General features: G+C 34.3%; 3 protein-coding genes across 10 annotated transcripts in view; 2 read left to right on the forward strand and 1 right to left on the reverse strand.

Moving 5' to 3' along the window:
* LOC128191735 (disco-interacting protein 2 homolog C-like) overlaps nucleotides 1-12,761 on the forward strand; it is a 25,074-nt gene extending 12,313 nt beyond the window's left edge. For 2 of the 8 annotated variants that reach the window (XM_052863967.1, XM_052863969.1), the window contains 22 exons: nucleotides 37-173; nucleotides 370-450; nucleotides 578-705; nucleotides 872-956; nucleotides 1,056-1,154; nucleotides 1,556-1,688; nucleotides 1,968-1,994; nucleotides 3,505-3,629; nucleotides 4,120-4,200; nucleotides 5,206-5,229; nucleotides 6,191-6,314; nucleotides 6,851-7,032; nucleotides 7,182-7,343; nucleotides 8,114-8,244; nucleotides 8,479-8,570; nucleotides 8,683-8,759; nucleotides 8,923-9,093; nucleotides 9,311-9,430; nucleotides 9,624-9,698; nucleotides 9,803-9,977; nucleotides 10,227-10,350; nucleotides 10,465-12,761. In XM_052863967.1, coding sequence (XP_052719927.1) covers nucleotides 37-173; nucleotides 370-450; nucleotides 578-705; nucleotides 872-956; nucleotides 1,056-1,154; nucleotides 1,556-1,688; nucleotides 1,968-1,994; nucleotides 3,505-3,629; nucleotides 4,120-4,200; nucleotides 5,206-5,229; nucleotides 6,191-6,314; nucleotides 6,851-7,032; nucleotides 7,182-7,343; nucleotides 8,114-8,244; nucleotides 8,479-8,570; nucleotides 8,683-8,759; nucleotides 8,923-9,093; nucleotides 9,311-9,430; nucleotides 9,624-9,698; nucleotides 9,803-9,977; nucleotides 10,227-10,350; nucleotides 10,465-10,717 — 2,606 coding nt within the window. In that variant the 3' untranslated portion in view covers nucleotides 10,718-12,761. The remainder of the gene's footprint in view (nucleotides 1-36; nucleotides 174-369; nucleotides 451-577; nucleotides 706-871; nucleotides 957-1,055; nucleotides 1,155-1,555; nucleotides 1,689-1,967; nucleotides 1,995-3,504; nucleotides 3,630-4,119; nucleotides 4,201-5,205; nucleotides 5,230-6,190; nucleotides 6,315-6,850; nucleotides 7,033-7,181; nucleotides 7,344-8,113; nucleotides 8,245-8,478; nucleotides 8,571-8,682; nucleotides 8,760-8,922; nucleotides 9,094-9,310; nucleotides 9,431-9,623; nucleotides 9,699-9,802; nucleotides 9,978-10,226; nucleotides 10,351-10,464) is intronic. The other 6 variants (XM_052863968.1, XM_052863970.1, XM_052863972.1 and 3 more) reach the window with 6 other exon arrangements.
* Nucleotides 12,762-14,616: 1,855 nt separating this feature from the next.
* Nucleotides 14,617-18,946, reverse strand: LOC128157499 (COP9 signalosome complex subunit 8-like). The gene is made up of 7 exons (XM_052820077.1): nucleotides 18,802-18,946; nucleotides 17,281-17,351; nucleotides 16,986-17,034; nucleotides 16,705-16,834; nucleotides 16,189-16,296; nucleotides 15,905-15,967; nucleotides 14,617-15,146 (listed from the first exon to the last, which is right to left on the reverse strand). Exons 1-7 carry the CDS (start codon nucleotides 18,877-18,879, stop codon nucleotides 15,067-15,069), a joined length of 579 nt encoding a protein of 192 aa, XP_052676037.1. The 5' UTR covers nucleotides 18,880-18,946; the 3' UTR covers nucleotides 14,617-15,066.
* Nucleotides 18,947-20,555: 1,609 nt separating this feature from the next.
* LOC128156532 (uncharacterized methyltransferase YdaC-like) lies at nucleotides 20,556-23,194 on the forward strand. Its single transcript, XM_052818705.1, has 4 exons — nucleotides 20,556-20,734; nucleotides 22,160-22,234; nucleotides 22,494-22,632; nucleotides 22,744-23,194. Exons 1-4 carry the CDS (start codon nucleotides 20,732-20,734, stop codon nucleotides 23,166-23,168), a joined length of 642 nt encoding a protein of 213 aa, XP_052674665.1. The 5' UTR covers nucleotides 20,556-20,731; the 3' UTR covers nucleotides 23,169-23,194.
* The last annotated feature ends 412 nt before the right edge of the window (nucleotides 23,195-23,606 follow it).

Genomic DNA, 23,606 nt, shown 5'->3' on the forward strand with positions numbered 1-23,606 from the left:
CTACTTGTATAATACACTCTTTTGTTTTTGTTGTAGCTATGATGATCGTTGTGAAGACCGAGGGCCCTTCAATCCTGTGTCAGACAGACGAGGTGGGAGAACTCTGTCTCTGTGCAGACTATACAGGGGTCAGCTACTGGGGTCTGCAGGGGATTTCCTCAACAACCTTCCAGGTAAAACTGAAAGAAGTAAAATTCTGACCATTTGAAAAGAACAACAGATTTTCTTTAATGGCAAACAGTTGTTGAATAAGTACATAACACATATAAATTGTTAAAGTCTTAAGGTATACCAGTTTTTGTGATTATGATAAATTACATTTTCAAGTTCATGTATGTATATTGTAATGAAATACCTTTTTCCTCAAAGGTGCAGCCACAACACCCTGATGGTACGATCATTGGGGACAAGCAATATGTTCGCACTGGTCTCCTCGGGTTTCTCGGACCGGTAAGTTTTTAACTCTTGTCTTTAACCACAATCATTGATTATTGATTTCTTTGTTTCTTTGATTCACTTAAATGTTGTATAGTCAGCTAATATCTGTCAGTATGTCTTATGATGTGTGTGTTGGTAGGGGGGACTTGTTTTTGTGTGTGGCAGTAAGGAAGGTTTGATGACCGTGTCAGGACGTCGCCATAACACTGATGACATCATTGCCACCGTTCTAGCTGTGGAACCGATGAAGTTCATCTACAGAGGAAGGTTTGTTACTCATCACTACATATATATGAATTTACATTTAAAAATCATTGTACTATGATTAAATAAAAATACATCGTCATGTGTTTTAGCAATGTTTTTTTTATGTTAATAATATTATATACATGGTTAATGGTCTTTAAAAACATGTGTTGCTTTCTTTTTTTAGGATTGCTGTATTTTCTGTTTCGGTTTTGAAAGATGAGAGAATTATCATAATAGCTGAGCAGCGTCCAGACTGCACAGAGGAAGAGGTTAGCAATCCAACACCATCTCATATTTATAGCAATTTAAATCTGTTTTGGATCTCGTGCATACGGCAGTGTAATATTTCAATATATTGTGTTTGTCAGAGTTTCCAATGGATGAGTCGTGTGTTACAAGCTGTTGATAGTATCCACCAAGTGGGTGTCTACTGCCTCGCTCTAGTCCCGCCCAACTACCTACCCAAGGTCAGTGACCACTCATAGAAACAACTCTCATTTATTTACATTTTAAAGTAAAATAATTCATTTCTTGTTGGGTTGAACAAAAGTAAGAGTTTGATGCACATAATGTACAAAACGGGTTTTTTTTGGTCACAAAAAAATATTTTCTCATTTTTTTGCAATCATGTTTATAATCACATGATATTATAAGTTAAGGTACAAAAAATCAAATCCTGCACAAATTCAATAAATTATAGCTATATGTAACTATTCAAGACACATGAGATATTCCATGAATATGAAATTCACAAATTTACCTCATTTTTGAAAAATTTGCAACATGAAAAATAATAAACAATGTACATTAAATACATGAACATAGTTGCATCTTAGACAATTTTGAGTACTTATTTTGTTATTTGCAGACACCTCTTGGTGGTATACATTTACCAGAAACCAAAAAGAAGTTCCTAGAGGGTTCCCTTCACCCTGCCAATGTTTTAATGTGTCCCCACACCTGTGTCACAAATCTTCCCAAGCCCAGGGAACACAGGCCAGGTAAAAACCACATGTACCCATGTATTATTAAACTTTGAATGATCTTATTTGCAAGATGTACTAAATATGAGGACAGAAAACTGACACTTGTTTGCTGTAAAAAATTGATTTTCACACACGTGTAACACAATAAAACATCTAACAATAATGCATTTGAATTTCTGGGTAATGGGACATTTTTGTTTATAAATTATTCACACACACTGTAATGTCCTTTCATCTGTTTGTGTAACTCTTTACGTTGGGGTTGTGAGATTAATGTGGTTGTTGGTGTTTTAGACCATTTACCTCCCTCAGCCATTCCGTGTAAGTATCAACTCCACAGGACATCTCCAGCATTCATAACAGCCATGGCTTCAAAGACTTGGACATCAAACTACATTTATTTATACATGTGTATCTTTGTAGAACAAAAAATGGGACACATTACCTCCCAGCATGCCACACTTCCTTTCTTTTTTAAATTGCCATTTCAGTCCAGCATATTCGGTCATGTTTCCTCCATTTGTCTTCGAAGCTCAAATTCTCTCTCAATATTTATGTTGAAATTCTTTTTTTTACCATTTTGATTTCCCTTTACTTCAGTTAAAAAATTCCAGTCTCCATAGCTTTTTCATTATTTTAAGCCTCATTGCTGGGAATGTTAAATATTCATCCACTTTGTTAAAGTAGCAGTTCAGATAATCTTCACAATTCAGCAGGGGAACCCAAGGGGAGAATCCTTGTGAAGGTCCACTGTGCTATTATTAACCTCTCTGGGGCCTGTCTTCCTGAAGCATGTTATTATAATTTGCTGGTATATTGGATTCATTAGCCATTTGATGAGACCAAGATACATGTACATGAATTACATTGTATTAACACAGACAAACAGACAATGATATTTTAGCATGCTGTGATATTCTCTGATTGAAATTTGACATTTCAATACTTTATACAGTTATAGATGTGATATTGCTTTAACACATTTCTTTTCTTTTTTTAACTCTAAACAGCACAATAAGCAAGAAACTGCATTACTAATCAGACAAATAACAGATTCCTGGAGCAATTCATTAAGATGTCAATATCGTGATTGATTTACTGAGAAAGTGCTTAGTGCTAAATTCCATTTCTATTTACACAGTGCTTGTGTATTTTTGATCACACGTTTGTTAACAGATATCTCTCTATCTGTCTGTTGGATTGTTTTGGATTACAGATCATTCCTCCATGCAAGCCAAGACTCATTTTTTAATATGTTATGTCATACTACTGGTATTCTTTAAAACTCTTTTCTGATTGGTTAACATACACAGTATCGGTGAGGTCAGATAAATAGAACGTTTTTCTCAGGACAACTATAGGAAATCAACGTACCTGTACATGTATTAGGGATGTGTTAAATATGTGTGTAAATAAAAAATCAGAATCCGAAAATGGAAATGTCAAGGCCAAAAAGTAAAAAAAAAATAAAAATATTTTAACCAAAACTTAGGAATGCTCTAAATTCATGACTTAAGCCAGAGGTATGTAAAAACATGAAAAATTATCACTTCATACTTTTCTTTTTAGCTCTCGGGCAAAAGTGGAAATTTTCTTTAATTTCCACCTATTGTTATAATTTTTGTTTTGTTTACAATGATTGAAACACTGTGTTTTAAACTTCATCTATATAGAACCATTTTTTGATGCTTCATTAATAGCACACAAATCCTTTTTAACTCATTTTAATAACAAGTTATCTGTACCACACATATTGTATAGTTGATTTGTCTTTTGTTGACTGACCTTTTCAACAGCAAGAAAATTCACGCTCCTGTGTCTGTTGTTTTAGATGTCACTCCCTCAGCGGTTCACGTAGGGAACATCGTACAGGGAGCCCGCATGGCCCAGGCCCAGGGCCGGGAGCTGGGCAGCTCCGAGGAGGAGTCGGACACTGCCCGTAAAGTAGGTCCTCAAGTATGTCTCCTTTCTATTGTTAAGCATGGTGTAGCTAGCTCCTCATAGTCAAGTGTTATAGTAGCATAACTTGTAACAGGTATGGTCTAATTCTTATCTTTTAATATGGTTTTTCTTTTTATAATACATGTGCATATATACATGTTATAACCTTTTGTTTTATTAGCATGTTGTCTCTAAAATTGATTATTTTTCATTTTGTTATTATTATAATAAATATCTGTATATAGTTTAGTTATCTTATTGTACAGTATATCTCTAACAACCCGTTATTTATTTACTATACCGGTAGTTTAGCAAGTGTTTAAATTTCAATCATTAGACATTTTGATTTTTACATATACCAGTAGTCTTGAGGAATTTTTTTTTGTATAATTACTATAACTGCTTTGTATTAACCAAATATTTTCAAATCACAAACATTTCAAATTCAATTTCTACTACCTGACTGGATCTGTATCACTGACTCCTCGGATTGATTGTTTTTCAGCACATGTTTTTAACAGAAATCCTTCGCTGGAGGTCACAGACAACACCTGACCATATTGTGTTCACTCTGCTCAACTCCAAGGTCAGTCCACTTCTCAAGAAATTGTGTTGCTCAAGGATACAATGACCAGTAGGGTCGGCTCTTCCTGTGTTGCTCAAGGAATGGACGACCAATAGGGTCGGCTCTTCCTGTGTTGCTAAAGGAACAGACAACCAATAGGGTCGGCTCTTCCTGTGTTGCTCAAGGAACAGACAACCAATAGGGTCGGCTCTTCCTGTGTTGCTCAAGGAACAGACAACCAATAGGGTCGACTCTTCCTGTGTTGCTCAAGGAACAGGTGACCAGTAGGGTCAGCTCTTTCTGTGTTGCTCAAGGAACGGTCGACAAATAAGGTTGGCTCTTCCTGTGTTGCTCAAGGAACGGATGACCAATAGGGTCGGCTCTTCCTGTGTTGCTCAAGGAACGGAGGACCAATAGGGTTGGCTCTTCCTGTGTTGCTCAAGGAATGGATGACCAATAGGGTCGTCTCTTCCTGTGTTGCTCAAGGAACAGACAACCAATAGGGTCGCCTCTCCTGTGTTGCTCAAGGAACAGACGACCAATAGGGTCGGCTCTTCCTCTGTACATACCTTATGATAGTGGTTGTTGATGGGTATGGCTTAATGTTTATTGAAACATTTCATCATTTCTAGTTTTTGACATGTATACATATAACAGTACTTGTGAATTTACTGCTCATGTTAGAGTGGATATTCACATTGTATGTTAGTTTTAGAGAACTTAACCGTACATTCGCTTAAAAGTACAAGTTCATACATGTATATATTATAAATATTGACATTGAATGACAATGAATGTTTAACAGAAAATATTTTTAAAAACTTTCTTAAAAAAATCTTAAGCATCTTGGTTCTGATATACATGTACATATACCCATATATATGATATGCTTTTTGATTGCTGTATATACAACTGTAACGTATGAAAGTCAGAATCATGCATAATGATGATTTGGCTCAAAAATACAGGATGCTAAAAAGTTGTTTAGTTTGAAATATCTTAAGAATTGACTTGATTAAATTTTAGATACAAGGAAAATGGCCCTATCAGGTTCGTATCTATGTTAGCTGGGAGTGTCAGCCTTGTATTTCATTACAGATATTTTATCTTACCACTGACTTTGTATATCAATTACTGTTAAGAGCAGGAAATATTCACTTTGGTGGTCAAATACACATTTATAATTAAGATGATTGCTATGATATAATGGCAATGCAAGCAGAAAATTTATAAGCATTTGCCCTTGATATGCCTCCATGTTTATTGAATATTCTCCTATATGGCTGCATGAAAAAAAAATGGATGTCTGTAACTTTTCTATGAATTCGATTTGGTTGAAACTCTGCAGCATGCCAAACATTTTTTCATACGTATTAGTCTCTGTAAAGCTTGGTTATGACATACATGTATATCGTGTAAACTTAAAGTTATAAATTTTTTGTTGAAGATTATCTTATTAATGAATTTATGTTTGTTTACCATAATGGTTTTCCCATGTATCTTTGTGTAGAATCTACTGTTCATTATGAAACTTTAGTTTAATGCGTACAGGTAATAAATTTAACAGTCTTTGTTTTAAGACACCAAATTGAGGACAGGTTATTTGAGAGTAAAATTTGTGATGATATTTGGAAGGGCCATTTTGATTTTCAACAAATAACAAGCTTGAATTATACTCTTGACCAATTATTCATGACATATATCAATAAAATAATGTGAAGGTTATTGAGCTATCTAAAAAAACCCAGACACAAGACATATTCATAAAACATACAAATTACAACTAATGCTTTCCTATATCAAACACTACGCATGTGGTGAAACTTCACAGATGAGAGTTGACTGAATGGCATGTTATATTGCTGTATCGACTGCATTGATAGCATACACACTGTAGCATACCAGTATTCCAGCTTCTGGTGTACTTCATGTACTTCAAGTTTCTGAAAAAAGACAAATGTCCATCCTGGGGTGGTGGCCAGAGACGGTAATTTTTGGCCCTGTTTTTCAGGTTCAGCCTCAGATCCAGATGTCCTGCTCTCAGCTCCACAAGCGGGCAGAGCGGATCGGCTGTATGCTGATGGAGAAGGGCCGGCTGAACACTGGGGACCACGTCGCCCTAATTTATCCTCCAGGTCAGTCTCACAAATTAGAACCTTCATTTAAAACAATTCAGTGTGAAGGGTTTTGTAATTTGTAATGGAGGCAAATCATTTCATCTTCTGACACAATGATTTGGTGTTTCATTTTGTCATCTTTATGGAAAACAATTCAATGTGGAGGGTTTTGTCCCTCATAATGAAAATATTGCCACCACCCTCTGCGCAGTGAAAAATGATTGTAAAGTCACGAAATCATCTGTCTTTCTACCAACAGTATAGTGCATATATTCTTACTGAAATCCTAGGCAAATTTAGTCATCAATGAGATATACATGTTATGCAGTTTTCAGGTATAAATAAACTTGATGCCACATTTAACAAATAAAAATGAGCATTATATGTTTCTCATAGTATAATTCATCAACAAATTTCTTCAATAATAGTTAAATTAAAAGAAACACATGATTCTCTCATCATAATTTTCTTTCATTTCTTTTCATTTTTTCCCACTATTTGTTAATTCTAACATTGATTTCAATACACAGGGTAATCATTTTGTTTACTTTTAGGTGTTGATTTGATAGCAGCTTTCTATGGGTGTCTGTATGTGGGCTGTGTTCCTGTCACTATTCGACCCCCTCACCCCCAGAATATTGCCACCACCCTCCCCACAGTTAAAATGATTGTAGAAGTCAGCAAATCCTCCGCCATTCTTACCAACAGTATTGTGCATAAGTTACTCAAATCCAAGGCAAGTGAAGAATCCTTTCAGCACATAATTATAACAAGAATTGTGTTTCATTAGAGGCATCAAACATAGGTACATGTATAATACTCTAAAAGTTTAGCTTTTGTGATGATAAGAAGAATTACCTGGTAATGATATAAACTTCTTCACAGGAGGCAACACAGATTCTAGAATCCAAATCTTGGCCAACAATATTGGACACAGATGACCTTCCAAAAAAGAAATTAGCTGCCATTTATCGAGCTCCCACCCCAGAAATGATTTGTTACCTCGACTTCAGCGTGTCAACCACAGGAATGCTAGCTGGAGTAAAAGTAAGGGAATCAGTAGATTGAAATTCTGAAACATTTTTATGCCCCCTTCGAAGAAGGGAGGGCATGTTGCTTTCCTGCTGTCTGTCGGTCGGTCCACCAACAGTTTCTGTTCATTTTCTTCACAGAGGATGAACATATTGAAATGAAATTTGGTATACAGGTTTATCTAAATAATATCTAGGTCAAGTTTGATATTGGGTACGATCAAGCAATTTTCGACAGGGCTATGCCCCTTGGACATTGAAAAATTTTAGTTATTTGCAGTTTCCGCTTATTTTCTTCACAGAGGGTGCACATATTGATATGAAATTTGGTTTACAGTTTTATCTAAATAATATCTAGGTCAAATTTGATTTGGGGTATGGTTGAGCAATTTTCGACAGAGCTATGCCCCTTCGACATAGAAAAATTTCAGTTAATTGCAGTTTCCGTTTATTTTCTTCGCAGACGGTGCACATAAAGATATGAAATTTGGTTTACAGTTTTGTCTAAATAATATCTAGGTCAAGTTTGATTTTGGGTATGGTTGAGCAATTTTCGACAGAGTTATGCCCCTTGGAGAAAAATGCCAAATATTTGCAGTTTACGTTCATTTTCTGTGTGGATGTTTCCAAGGGATGGGGGCATAGGTGTTTCACAAACATTTCTTGTTTTCAATTTGAATCACATTTTAGTATTTTAAAGTACTGAGACTTTTATTCCAATTTATTGCAATTTATACCATATTCTATGTTTCTGACACAGTAAAAAATATCTTGTCTCTATTTCAGATGTCTCATGCTTCAACCACTGCGCTGTGTCGATCCATCAAGTTACAATGTGAGCTGTATCCATCAAGGGAAGTAACACTGTGTCTCGACCCTTACTGTGGACTTGGTTTTGTTCTTTGGTGTCTCGCTAGGTAAGAGTCACTTCCCTTTATTCTTTCTGCCTTTTTCATGTATTTTACATAGATTTTGTTCTTGTTCAAGTTTATCATCAAGTTAATATATTCACTAGTTATAAAGCTGACTTACCATGTAGTACAGATATCATAAATATGATTGTAAAAGTGTTAAAGTACTATGAATAAATCTATATATAGCAATATTATCCGTATTTGCTATTTGACCATGCCCTTAATTGTGTCTTTCAGTATATATTCTGGTCATCATTCCATATTGATTGCTCCATCAGAGGTGGAAACAAACCCGGCTGTTTGGCTCACTGCTGTCAGTAATTATAAAGGTAAGAACTCAACAGGTCACTGCATTTGATGATCAGCAGTATTACAGCATTACTTACGATTTCTCAATAAATTTGTATGTGATGGATATGTATCTTTACTGTATGTTTGCAGTGCGGGACACTTTCTGTTCGTATGGAGTAATGGAATTGTGCACGAGAGGTCTAGGCACTTCAACTGCTACGCTAAAGGTAAATTAAGTCATAAACCCCCACCCCACCAAGTTAACAAAATACTTTTTACACTCTTCAAAAGTCATATCCTGAAAATAAGTCAATTTTTACATCCTTGCAAGTAAAAGAAAATTTAAGCATAAAAATAAAAGATAAATGATGGTCTTGTATTGTCTTTAAGCAAAGGGGGATAAACCTGGCCTGTGTGAGGACCTGCTGTGTGATAGCAGAGGAGCGGCCCCGGATCCAGCTCACCACGTCTTTCACTAAGTTATTCGCTAACCTCGGACTTACTCCTCGGTCAGTCAGCACCAGTTTCGGCTGCAGAGTTAATCTGGGAATGGCATTACAGGTAAGGTTCTTTTTCAGAGATAGCATTTATTTTGGCTGTTTCACAAAGAAAACTTTTCTGAAATATTCTATTAAAAGTGTTTTAGTGTGAGTGCTGGGTTTGTAATTTGAGTAAATGTATTTTTTTGCTTAGTAAACAACATAAACACATTTATAGTTGTAAGTGGTTGTGATTCTTTACTTTGCGCTGTTAATGGTTGTGTTTCTTTACTCTGCAGGGAGCATCTTGCCCTGATCCCACCACTGTGTATGTTGACAAGCGAGCCATGAGGAACGACAGGGTGACACTGGTGGAGAAGGGAAGCCCCCACAGTCTCTGTATCATGGAGTCTGGCAAGGTGAGACCCTCTGATCTGATCACATGACTAATCTTTTTGGTATCCCAAAGATACATGTGTATATGAAAGAATTCTATGTAGTTTTGCTTAAACATTGTAATTTACCTAACTCGTCAATTCTGCATGCATATCATGTACGCTAGCATGCAGGTGTCCCAAGCAATTGACTTTGAATATGTTTTATGCTTTTCAGTTGTTGCCAGGTGTAAAAGTTGTGATAGCCAATCCAGATACAAAGGGTCAGTGTGCTGACTCTCACCTGGGGGAGGTAAGTCCAAGACTAGCTGAAGTCCAACATTAAACTATTTAAACCATTCCATTTGTTATAGTTATGAGGAGTCTCTGTTTAATATCTTGTTGGTTTATTGACAGATTTGGGTCAACAGTCCACACAATGCATCAGGGTACTTTATGATCTATGGGGATGACTCACTTCATGCTGAACATTTCGATTCTCATCTAGCCACCGGCGACTTATCCACGAGATACGCCAGAACAGGCTTCCTCGGATTTGTCCGTCGAACAGAGCTGACACAAAGTGATGGAGGTACACATGAAATTAATTAACAGGTCCTCATATGAAAGTGATCTAAATAAGACAACAGTTTAAGGAAATTACAGTGGATCCATAGATTGCATTTATAATATGTACCGGTAATACAGGCATAAAATCTGTATTTTTTGTGCAGAGACTGATTTAGTTTGTTAAACAAACAAAAGTACAAAAGTACTGTAGATTTCGAAACTAAACTTCAGAGTCCATGGTGAAATAATATGTACCGCTATCTTTTTTTAGGGAGGCATGATGCAATATTTGTGGTGGGTGCATTAGATGAAACCATAATGTTGAGAGGAATGAGGTACCACCCCATTGACATAGAGATGAGTGTTGTTAGGTGCCATCGCAAAATCTGTGAATGGTGAGTGACAGTTTTATACGATTCTGATTTCTTTATTGGTAGCACATCACATTGTTAACATTATATATGATTAAGATGAGGATATATCAATAAGATTCTATTTACTATTTTCAGTGCTGTTTTTACATGGACAAATTTGTTGGTTGTGGTTGTGGAACTGGAAGGAAGTGAAAACGAGGCTCTGGATTTGGTTCCCCTGGTAACCAATGTAACACTAGAGGAGCACTACCTTATTGTAGGGGTGGTAGTAGTGGTGGATCCAGGAGTTATTCCAATCAACTCAAGGGGTGAAAAGCAGAGGATGCATCTAAGGGATGGATTCTTGGCTGACCAGCTGGACCCAATCTACGTGGCTTACAATATGTAAACTATTATGCAAGAACAAATATTGGTGCAGCTTCCCTTAAGTTAGGGCACAGAGAAGTGCTTGCTAGAGGAACATACCAATGGAACATAGACATCTGTGTGTGTATTGTTTGCATATAACAAAACCCATTGTTATTCCCCTTCCTAAAGAAATTCCATTTTCCCTTGTAGTCAATCAATTGTTTTGTAGTTATTCTTGTGAAAATGTGTATTATTTTGATGTAAGGTGTAGAGTTTCTTATAAAGTGCTGCTTTTGCCTGCTAGGTATAAAACATACATATGTATCCATGTAATGGAAATACATTCATTTCTTAAGAATGTTGGAAAAAAATGTGATGGTAAAAAGCAACACTTTGACAAATTCTAGTATACATGTGATACATGTATTGTCAAATTTATCATCAATATGAAATCACAGAATAGTTCATTTTTTTTATTGATGAAAGCATAATAGAAATGTATTGAAAGAACATAGTCAGGTTCATATAATTTTGCTTCTAAACATAGCAATGCTGCATTACTTTTTAAATTCAGTAATTAACTATTATGGTTATTATATTCCCAACTTTCATTCTGCTACTCACAGAGTGAGAACAAGTTGTTGTTAAGACAAAGACATATATCAGGCTGACACAGTGTTTTATGTCAAAAAGACCATACTTAAAAGTCGATATTGTAAACATAAAATCTTTTTTATCTATAAGACTTTGGGGTAGTTGGGTTTTTTTTTTTTAGATATAAGAATGCAATATTTTATCTGCTGTTTTGTTCTGTTGTTTTTGAATTGCAAAATAATAGATAAAAAAACACAAAGCTATTCTATTAAAAAACAGTGTTTGGCTGCAGGTTCAGGAAACTTTGTTTTCAGTGCATGACAGATATTTCTCCAAGAATTTACAAACTTAAAGACAAAATGGTATGAAGGTAAATTTTCTGTAATGACTGAGATTACCCTGTGTGAGACTGTATTAAACTAATATGACAAAGGTGCAATATATAACTTGTATGATTTCAAATATTTTGTTGGCCCATTGCAGAGTTTATGGCTTTGGTTACAATGAATCTAAATACTAGTTCTACTATGGGCTGGGGAGGGGGGGGGGGTTAAAAAAATCAGATCTGATGGGTAAGGATTTCTTTAGACTCTGCATGGGTTGATACGTATAATTTGTCTGTACATAGAATCAGCTGACTGGAAGGCTAGTGTGTTAATAGAATGAGTATATAACTTATTCATTTCTTGCAGGTTTGTGTCTTGTACAACATATTTGTTTATAGCTTGGATGTGATAGATATTGGGTGTGTTCAAGGGAAATAATACATAGTAACATTTATTTATTTGTGCCGTGGATTATTGACATATTTGATGATCAAGTACTGGATGAGATGTATAAGAGAAGTGCTACTCTAGTAAACTATACTAGTATCTGTAATTTATACAACAAGTTGAAACAGCTTAACTTTTAGCAACAGATTTCCTATAATGTTCACTAATCAACCTGTATCATTGTACATCATCTATTAACACATTTACTTTAGAGAAATTGTTATAAGGAAAGTAATCTAGTCAGAAAGGTTTCATTGTTTGAGCAAATCCCCAAAATGTTTTGCTTACTCTAAAAATAAAGCTACCGGTATTCAAGATTTACTGATAAATACCGTACTAGTACACATGCCTATTAATTACACTCCTACACCATCAAAATTCTGGCATTAGTTTCTAATTTAATATTAGATATATTTATTTATATAAACAGTATTAGCAACACTTGGTATCATGTATATCAGTAAAAAAATAATAATATTTTACTAATTTATAATGGAAATCATCCCCAGTATTTTGTGTATTACTACAACTTGTTTGAAATACAATAGAACTGTCACCCCTCAGATAAATTGTAATATCACCCACCTCCTACAGGATGGAGGTTACTGATCCAGAAGATTAAATGTCTGCTTGTTCATATGATAAGATATTTGTTTGTTTTTCTTTTTATATGGCTCTGTATGAAGTACAATGTCTTAAGTAAATTTTACAAACATCTTTGGTACTTTGTTATTTTCATGCCCCCTTCAAAGAAGGGAGGGCATATTGCTTTGCTACTGTAGGTTGGTCGGTCCACCACCAACAGTTTCTGTTTATTTTCTTTGCAGATGTTGCACATACTGAAATTATGAATGTTTATCTTATAATATCAAGGTCAAGTTTGGTTTGAAATTTTGACAGAGTTATGCCCCTTGAACTTAAAAAAATTACAATTATTTGCAATTTTCATTCATTTTCTTAGCAGAGGATGCATATATTGAAATAAAATTTGGTATACAGTTTTATCATGAGAATATTTAGGTAAAGTTATCTTTTGGGCATGATTGAGCAATTTTTGACAGAGTTATGCCCCTTGGACTTAAAAAAATTCCAATTTAATATTTGCTTTCAGTACATTATCTCTGCAAAGGTTGAACAAGTTAATTAAGAAATAAAGTACGAGTTTTCGTGAATGTTGTAGAATAACCTCCGAGATGGAGAAATGTTGTTTTGAAATATAAAAGCCGAGGCTTTTATATTTCAAACAACATTTCGAGACCGAGGAGGTTATCATGCAACCTTCACGAAAACAAGAACTTTATTTCTATTCTACTAACAGCCAGTATTTCTACAGATCGTTTCTTCTATAGAGAGACGATCTAGGTCATTTTGACGGCTGTTCCGTGTAACCCCAACGGTTTTGTTGGTAATGTTTACATGTGTATCGATCAAAGGAATCACATGCAGACGACAGACTTTTTCTTAGGATTTTAATACTCTTCACTTATTTATAAAATATCTTTGAATCACATTCCTAATATTTTAAGGGCAATTAATACGATTATTACTACTACACGTTATATATTTTATGTAAAAAACACGCAGTGAAAATGTGCTAGGGGGGTCCTAGGAACAGCCGCATTGATCTCTTAAAAATAAAGATTTGAGGCAATACACATTGTTTTGACTGGAACTAACACGTGAAAATGACATGGTTTTAAAACTTTTTACGGTTTGAAGTTGTACTTCCATGATCAGTGCGAGACAAATAGGTATTTCTGATCTGATAATTTACTGATGACGTTCGAGGTATATTGGAGAATAATGTCCGCGGCATCTCTTTGATCTCGGCAATAACTGTAGTAGAATTACTGATATATCTTGAAAAATGTATTTCTGCCTAAGATATGATGTAGAAGACTATTTCTTGAATGCTCTTAAATTGAGGTACCTGGGTTACAAGTCCACAATATGTTGACTTAGACATGTTAGACATATCATACTTGATAGGTTGATGCATCCCAGGTAGTACCAGTAGATGATCCCTATTGATTTTGAGTTCAAAAGGTCAATTTTATTTTCATATATATTGCCCATAATAAAGGCTTGGGCACCTTATAATGTATAAATAAGTGCCGTGCAAACATCTCGTTTAAATTGCTGTCTTTGTGGGTAACATTTGCCGTGATGGTGTATTATATAACATTTCATTCTAAAAACTCCTTTGGCAGTAAATTGCAATTGTAATTTTATTGTATACACAAATCGGGTAAATATTTGTTACAAAATTGATTCTCAAATTATTTATTTTTGTAGTATATGTAATTTCGTTTTCCTTGAAGTTTAGTACTTTATTCATTTGAAAACTTTCTGAATATTCTAGATACATGAATCACAATGTTCTTGGTTACTTGTGTCCAGGTATCACAATTCACATCTACTAAGGGCAAGTGTATTGCACTTGAAGTGTATGGTATTGGTATTGATTGCAAAAACAACTGTTTACATGCAAGCATCTCCATGCACTTCATTGTACTGCTAATTATACCCTCTGTTTTTGGACAAACAAGATTTACTTCATAAAAACACCTGGTCATAATTGGTTATCACAGTGTTTATTTACTAAAGATTCCCACAGATACATTATGCACATATACACATGACAGGCTTTCAAACACCAAAAATCAACAGTAAAATATTTAACAGTTCATACACATGTTTTTGTTTTAAGTAATATCCTTGCAAAACATTTCGGTGGCTGCATGGGATGACTACAGGTATTTAAAATATACACCATTAGTACATATACTGGGTATATACACTGTACATGTACTAGTAAAGTATTTCACCAAACTATTTTGAATTCTGACTGTCTGGTAAATAATTTATACTGATGGTATTGGAGGGTTAGAATTCTCCAGAAATCTTCATTGAATTAATTTGCCAGCCTCTGTTTAATCCTCTCCAAATGAGTCGGTTTTCATGCATTGTGAAGTTAAGCACCAACTGATGATGTAATACACAGACTCTTTCTTTCCCCTTGTCACGCCTCCAGAAAAGACACATAGTCTGTTAGCACTGACAACTGCTGTTCACTTAATAACTCTGGATCTTTTAGCATTACTGTAAATAATGAAAAAATACACATGTAGAAACTAATAGTTCAATAAATAAAAATACATTTTATTTAGTTATACTACATGTTACAGATAATTCCAAAAGATTTTGAAAAATATAGCATCCTAGAAAAATTAAGTTTTACAAACTGAAATAAAAATTTAAGGTAAAGATAAGGTGGCACAGTTCAATTACCATCACCTGTACCCTTCCTCATATGATGATTAATTAAAATAATTTTGAAGTTGAGCTAATTGCAAAATATGGTATTGTGAAGATTAAAGGAAAAGTCAAGATCAAAATAAAATGACATGTATTTGTAAAAATTATATTAAAAATATTATATGTTCTTCATATGATGTTTGATAAAAAAAAATTTGAACAGCTGTTTGAGCTTAAGGAGGCTGGATAGTCAACAAATTACCCTTCAGATCTGCCTTAAAATTTCTAATATGATACTTTTGACCATAAACTATTAATTAGTAATTTAAAAATCAAAATATTTTAAAATTTTGAATATTTTTTGTATATTTATACAGAGCACTTCATCTAAATAAGATTATAATAAAGTCTTTAAAATGGCTACAGTCATCCAGCTCTCGTAAAACAAAGCATAACGAAAGGACAGAAGAAATACATGACAGATTTGACTTCATGTGCTGTCCATGTATATGTTGGGCATTTAAAAACTGGTGTACCGTGATGAACAGATACAATTGAGGTTTACAATCTGAGAGGCAGTATCAGCATTATTTCTGTTTTACCTGGTTTTGTAGGTTTGATGTATTTAGTTGCTGAATCATATGTCCATCCTTCTTGTGTTGCAGCTACAGAGAGAATACATTAGGAATTAAGAGACAAAAGAATTATCTTATAAATTACTTGTAAAGGGTTATCAGTCAATTTTTTAAATTAAAACTCCATATTACCGGTACGTTTTTTTGTGATAATGGCAATGCACAATTTCAATAAACAGAATTTCTGTCCATAAGCATTTCTTTTAATCTGTTTAAACCTGTCCTTGAACTTGACATGAAAAAGTTCAAACCTTGTATCGCCTCACTTAAAGGCATTCCCATAAATACAGCAAAATCATCAGCATCAATGGAACTATAGGCCTTGGATACTAATGTCTTCGCTCTTTCCCTCGTGGCAGCTGAAAAGAAGAAAAGAATGAGTTCTCACAATTTTAGGGAAGTCCAAAACATGCCCCTAATGGCCACACATTTTGATACAAGCACACAAGGTAAGTTCAATCCTCCGCACCATGAGGCTCATGAAGTTGGCGCTTATCTCTGGTAACTATGGAGCCATGGCAGTTAACCCTTGGCATAAGTTGGTACCCACTGCAGCTGGGTGGGCCGAGACAATACAGATAAAGTTCCTTGTCTAAGGACACAACATCAAGTGATCATAGTGGGGCTCCAACCAGCGACCTTACAGTTACGACTTAACCCCTTTGACTACTCTGTCATATGCATACAATAAGAAATACAACTATGGACATGTGTTTGCATTTGTAAGGGTATGTAAATTAGGCAGCACACCTTGGGTTTACAAGTACCTTTTACAGCTTCCATTATTTGAGAGATGCTTTCTGACCACTCCTTTTTCAAAGCTTCGTAGATTCCTGGGTAGTCCCGTAACCATAGTTTCTGACCTACGGCCCAAATCTGGACTGTTTCAGGGGTTGACTATATTGAGAGAATTTATAATTTATTAGGGTAATTACAACAGTGTGTACATTTACAACTGGTTTAAAATATCATAGTTTTTAATTAAATGTACCTATTGACATGAAAGAATGAAAACATTTATTCCAATGAAAACAGTCAATTGGCTTACACTTTTTACTGTCTGTGGAATCCTCTTCCATAGAAATTTGGCATTGCACCTAAAAAAAATATATATACAGATGTTGCAAGACAGGAAAAAAATCACAATATTAATTTACATTCAATAATAAGTGTATTAAAGAGGTTTAAATACTGACAGTTCTCATATCTGGTTAACCTATCAATGTAGTTTCTTTTCTTATCAATAACTACCATACACCTATTTGATTCATTTTATCATTATATAGTAATAAATTCAAGCTTTTTAAAATTAGTCAAGATTTTTCTGCTTTTTTCAAACTTACATGTCATTATGAAGTAGGTAGAGAGCTAGCAGCTGATTATACACCTGGGCAGGTGCCACCCCTCCTGCTGACTGAAAATAATATCATACACCTGCACAAATATATCCAAGTAAATAAGATACACTCAGTCTTACCTTCTTCAGCATCTCTGACAGAACATGAAAAACATCTCAAATGTGTGTACTTCACTTAATATCAAAATTCTATAGATACAAAACGGGGTCCTGCATTTCATTAGTTTGAAAGATTGATTAGAAAGAATCAAACCTTCTGTAATTTATTTAAGTTGAAATTTTATATTAAATAAAGATTAGCTTCAATCAAATAAGATTATAGAATACTCCTCCCTTTATAATATTTATGGAGTGTGGTCCCTGTCAGTGCACAAGCCATACTGAAGTGGAATCCCTGCTATTAGCTGGCATCAGAGTTTCAAATATACTACATTACAACTTTACACTTTTGGAATTCGTAGACATTTAGCAGTGATGCTTTTTTGTGAAACTCTGTCATCCTGAAATTTCTGAGTAGATAAATCTACATGTTCAAATAAAAGGCACATTATTTTTTATTTATTAATTCAGTATTGAGGTTTAGCGCCTTTTCCCATTATTTTGCCTACACCTGTGTATGGACAGAAAGTACCTGTTACTAAAAATAGCTTCAGGTACCTAGCTGTCGCAATATGATTTTCGAAACCTATAGATACTGGTTTTATAATGGTGTCTGTAACAACCAATTTGTCTTATATTCGGGACAACCAATTTGTCTTATATTCGGGAAACTCTGTGTAAAATGTTAGTTGATATTCTGAACCGTGATAAATTCAAGAAAAATGCAATGGATCTAAGTGTAAATAGAGTACATGTATAGTGTTAATGCGGAGATTGTTTAATATATTGTGTGTGCTCATACTCAGACTGAATTAAATAAGATAACTTAAACACAAAAACAGAAGATTAGATACATGTTACTTAATCCTTCTATTCTTTTCATGTTTCAATTAAATAAATAAAAATATTTAATACGTGGTGAATTTGATCCAGCGACCACAAAATCAAAAACACCCCCACGTTACCACTAGATACTCAATAGTCAATACACTCAAGTATAGACAATGTTTTAAATGCAATTTTGATTTAAGTAAAGTGTTGGATTTTTGCCATGTTTTTACACTATTATCATGATTGTTTGACCAAAGCAAGCAGATGTTTAATGAGTGAAATAGACACACCCTGTAGTAAAATCGTGTTAATCTGTATTTGCTGAGTCTAACTATGGCATAACACTTTTTAATCAACAAAGAGGACTACAGAAAATTTGGTTCAGTTTTGTATGGTCCGTCGGTATAATCATTGCCGTCAGAAGCTATTAACACCAACTTATATCAAAATAAACAATTGCAGAGATAATTCGAGTTATACAAATTTTCATAATCTTTGAAAGTAACGATAATTTCACTATCAGAGTAATTTAAAATTATATAAGACTTTAGAATAATCCTTGATAATTGCAAATTACCTCTAATTCTTGCTGTTCTAAGTCAGTTTGAAGTTTTTTATAATCAACATTTTCTTTTGCCATTTTTAAGTGAACCATGTTCCGTGCAACATTAAAATTCCCGGAAAAAAAATCAGGTGCGTTCCGTATACTGCAGCAAACATTGACGTAATATTTAAGCATTTTATTGCAAGCCCGTACGGGTATAATCTGCGAAGCGGATTATAAAAAAATGTATATTGCTCCAACCCAGGTTATACTCGTATAACTTGGGTAGACATTGAGTTCATTTCTTATAATTTAATTTTCTGTAATTCGCTGTACAAATTGAGTTCGTTTTACTTTTAAAAATGTTAAACTGTTCAAAATTCAAACATACCGTCAAGCGGATTATACTCTGTCCCGAGTTTTTGCTTCCACCACTTTTTGCTTGATATTTCAATAATAGTAAATACCTTTGTGCTCAAACTACGTTCATCCGCTAACATGAAAAATGTCCAGATTATCTGTTTTGAAACGCCCCCTCTACCGCATCAGGTTTCAATACACATCCCAAAATTGAAAGTCTACGGAGATTTAGCATTGCACCAGCCATTAATAAGCCCGGATGATAGCGTTAAAAAAATTGCGCGATGTATTTCGAGTGTATTCCGAATGGAAAAAAGATGTAAACATTTCCCATTATAAATCTCCGTTAGAAAATTGTTTTCGTTCCTGTGAAATTTTATGAGTGAAAAGGGATAATTTTTCAATGAAGATATCTTGGATATATTCCCTTTCATCGATTCCAATTGTATTTCTTTTACAGGTATGTGTATTTTTATTAAAAATCACCAAAAAGTGATGGAAGCAATAACTTGGGACAGACTTATAGTACGTTTTTGACGTTGGTGAAATGTCTTGTGACGTGCAAACCAGGTTATACAAACATAATTTAATTCTGGTTGTAACGCCGCATTTGATTTGATAGAAAAATTTAGTTAATTAAGGAATGATTTCAAACCATTTTATATCTTATAATATTAATAAACATTGAATTCATTGCTTATAATTTAAATTTTTTACTCTTCAATATAGATAAAAACGGTCATTTGACCTTTAAAATGACGTAAAATTGTCCAAAATTCAAACGTAATGTCAGGCGTATTGATACGTACGTTTTTGACGTTAGTCTTACTATGGCGTAGGCAACATTCTTTATACGATATAAAATAATTTTTTTAGCCAATCAGAAAGTGCGTTATACTCTTATAACCTGTGTTGGGGCAGTTTACCATTTTAATCCGCGAAGCAGATTATAAAAAAGCGTAAATTGGGGGGGGGGGGGGGGGTCCAGTCAACAAGCATCTTTGATGCAATTTTAAAATGGGAATTTGGCGTGGTAATACAGTTCAATACATAATTTATGTTACTGTTTGCTCCTTTATTTCACTTGTATATATTCTTTGTTGCATAAATATATCAACTTTTTATTTGATTATCAAGAATCGGGTTTATCTTCTTGTTACCAGGCGTGTAAACCACCTTTATAAAATTATTTGATGAGCAATTTTGCTGATACATAAAATGAATTTCCCTATAATTCTATAAGTTTACAATGTACAATTTATGTTCCTTTACGTTTTAAGCGTAAACGGGGTTCCATATAGCAGATCAAATAATTTATAGATAACCCCACAGCATATTTAGTTGTTGATAAATACTAGTATACAGAAGAGAGTCGAGATATTTTTCTCTAATAACAATCCATAAATAAACACATTTAATATAGGGAGAACATGGATGTCCGGTACCAGCATTGTCGAGTACAGTACGGATGTAAGCCGACAGACATTGTTGGGTAGTACTTTGAACGGACCCACCTGTACTATAGGTGTGCTAGTATTGAACGCACCAAATGCAGTGGAGTTGTTGAACTTAGAACTAAGAAGTTCTCACAGTTTGATCTACCATGGTAAGTAATTGTTTTGAGAAATAATCGTCGCTAACCACAGTTGCAGGTCTTTAAGTGCTCATAAATATATATGCTATCGAAAGTAGAAACGACTCAAAACCCGGTCGAGGTTCTTTAAGTACTGTACACGTTTCCTTCTGGGGGTAAAGAGGTTAAAAAATAGGCGCTTTTTAATGTTTATTATCTACTCGGGTATTAATTCCGCTTCACCGCTAGTGTTATCATTTGTGTGCATTTCAATGATGTTTGTAAACAATTTTTCTCCGGTGGACTCGATTACATCACAAACGTAGGTAGCGATACCCTTGAATAAGATTCAAGTGTGACTATATCAGACTTACATGTAGTTTTTCAATCAGCTCTATCAAAAGGAATCACGTGCAAAAGAAAAAAAATGCTGTGTATGTGGTCATTTTTATTCTTTTGATAACTGAACATATACGACGAACGTTACAACTAAGAAGTTGACCTAATTAATATAGATACAGCATCATTGCAAATCTAGAAACGAATCTCTTGATTAGCTGTTTTTAAACTCCGCTATATTTAGAGTCAAACGGGATGTGTGTGTTATAGGGAGAATATTAAATTCTAAACCTACATTAACCTCTTTTCCTTTTAAAAATTGATTTAGGTTTTGGTCATGTTAAACTTTTTAGCTCACCTGAACCGAGGGTTCAAGTGAGCTTTTCTGATCACCTGTTGTTCGTCGTCCATCCCTCTGTAAAGTTTTCACATTTTTGACTTCTGCTCTACAACAACTGAACCAAATTTGCTATTTCAGTCACAAGAACTTGTGTCGTATAAATGCAATATCCGACTTTAGCCACGAACTTACTGACTTGTATTTTTTCTAAAACGTTCAATTGTTGGGATACAAAATGATATTTTTTAAAATGTGTAAAATATTTTGAAATTTCTTAGAAAGGTATTGGGAAAATGGTTTGAAAATCTTTTTTTTTTAAAGAAATACAACGCTACGCTTAGTTCTTTTGCTATGTAACTAAGCACCTTCATATCCTCTTATTAAAGTCAAAGGATATTATGTCCACGAAAAGTAGGCTTCACTGGTTCACTGATGTATTGTTTAATTTGTGGTCAAATCTTGGAATTTGTGAGAGTTTTACAATATTTTTGAAGAGTTTATTATTAAACCACTTCGAAATAGAATGATTTAAGAACTATTATTCAGGTGAGCGATGGGGCACATGGTCCCCTTGTTTATGTATATTTTAACATGATATAACAAACGTTGGGAAATTGATCGTAATTTTAGCTGTGGTTAAGAATTGGCCCAAAAGTTTTTAAACACCCACAGCTGAAGTTAAAATAAATTGTGTGTTTGTGTGTTATTAACATTTTCTAATCAAAACTGTTATTAAACAAATATCCGAATTTAATTAACATTTCATTTCTAATATTAAGGCAAGTTTCATTAAAGATGCTCTTGCCAGAAACTTGAGACAGCCGAGAGGAGGGCCAGTTGGATGGTTTGTGAATGTAAGTATAAATGGTTAAAGAGATGTCAAAGTTAAGAAGTCATCAAGGGTCATCGTTTTGTCAACAATCGTTTTGCATCATATCGCTTTTATAAATGTTAAATCCCGAACACCGAAGTTTTACCATAGTTTCATTTAGTTACATCTGTCCTAAGAATAAAGGCGCGATTCCAGAATCCGCGAGGTGTGCCTCTCGCGATATTAAGCAGATTATCCGATATATATATATATGGAATCTACAGAATGCTCTTTTTTTTCAGAGATATGTTTTTGAGAACCTCAATAGAGGACTTGAAGAAAATGCTGTTAAATTGTGCGATATTTCTAAAGATGACTCTGTGTTGGAAGTGGGATTTGGTCCAGGCATTGGAATTCAAGAGGCCTACATGAGAATAAAGGGTAAGTTACATTCAATATAAATTAGAATTTCAGCAATATAAATCTTTAAATTTATTATATGATTTTTGTACATCGTGATACAAACTAAAAATGTTCTGTAAATATTTACAGATGGCAAGGGCAAAATTTATGGTGCTGAAATTTCCAAGAAAATGATCCAAAAAGCAACTCAAAAGCTTCAACCTCAGATCTCTGCAGGAAAGGTGGAGCTCGTTCTAGCTGACGTAATCAATCTGCCTTTTGAGTCGGACATGTTTGACCACGTGTTTCATTGTAACTGTTACTATTTTTGGGATGACCAAGTAGCTTGTGTTAAAGAATTGCGAAGAGTCATGAAACAAAATGCAAAAATGATTACCGTATTAAATGAGTTTAGTCTCAAGGAGGTCAATGAAAAGGGGATCATGAAATATGGCAATACGGACCCTGAGAAATATATTGACTCCCTAAAAAAAGCTGGATTTCATGATGTCAATTATCTAAAGTTGAAGAGTGAGAGAGGCAACCCTTTTAGTGCAATCTCTGCTCGCAAATAATGAAAAATAAACACTTTTTAACTCAGTTTTGATTCCATGATTAGTTTAACACATTGTACCCTTGTGTGAGTTTGTATTTTCTCTTGGGTTGACAATAATATTCCACCATATCATAATGCAATGGTCAATATATATCTTTTCTTTGAAGTTAGAACTTTTCAAACATACATTCACTCATGCTATTATTTTGAAGTAGATAGGAGGTCAAATACCAACACAAATTCATCTACAGTCTCATTCAATAAGTGCTAGAGCCGTTATAACAACAGCTTGGACTTTCATTCACTGGGATGTAACCATCTAATTTGTTCATCAAAACGAGCTGTCAAATATTGACCTCCTTTCTTTTATTTCGTTAAAAGAAGCTCATTAATATTTATAGACTGTCAAAATTGGAAAGTTTTTCCCAAAGATCTGCCAATGACTGCTTAACCATAA

The sequence above is a fragment of the Crassostrea angulata genome, chromosome 7 (assembly GCF_025612915.1).
Source record: "Crassostrea angulata isolate pt1a10 chromosome 7, ASM2561291v2, whole genome shotgun sequence".
NCBI lineage: Eukaryota > Metazoa > Mollusca > Bivalvia > Ostreida > Ostreidae > Magallana > Magallana angulata.

Excerpts from the sequence above, each read along its gene's own strand:
- LOC128157499 (XM_052820077.1), bottom strand. The coding sequence starts at position 18,879 with ATGGTTCACTTAAAAATGGCAAAAGAAAATGTTGATTATAAAAAACTT. Across the intron at positions 17,035-17,280 it reads TACCTACTTCATAATGACAT|GTGCAATGCCAAATTTCTAT; the intron begins GTAAGTTTGAAA and ends TATTTTTTTTAG. Across the intron at positions 15,968-16,188 it reads TTTAAGTGAGGCGATACAAG|CTGCAACACAAGAAGGATGG; the intron begins GTTTGAACTTTT and ends TTCTCTCTGTAG.
- LOC128156532 (XM_052818705.1), top strand. Across the intron at positions 22,235-22,493 it reads CAGTTGGATGGTTTGTGAAT|AGATATGTTTTTGAGAACCT; the intron begins GTAAGTATAAAT and ends CTTTTTTTTCAG. Across the intron at positions 22,633-22,743 it reads GGCCTACATGAGAATAAAGG|ATGGCAAGGGCAAAATTTAT; the intron begins GTAAGTTACATT and ends AAATATTTACAG.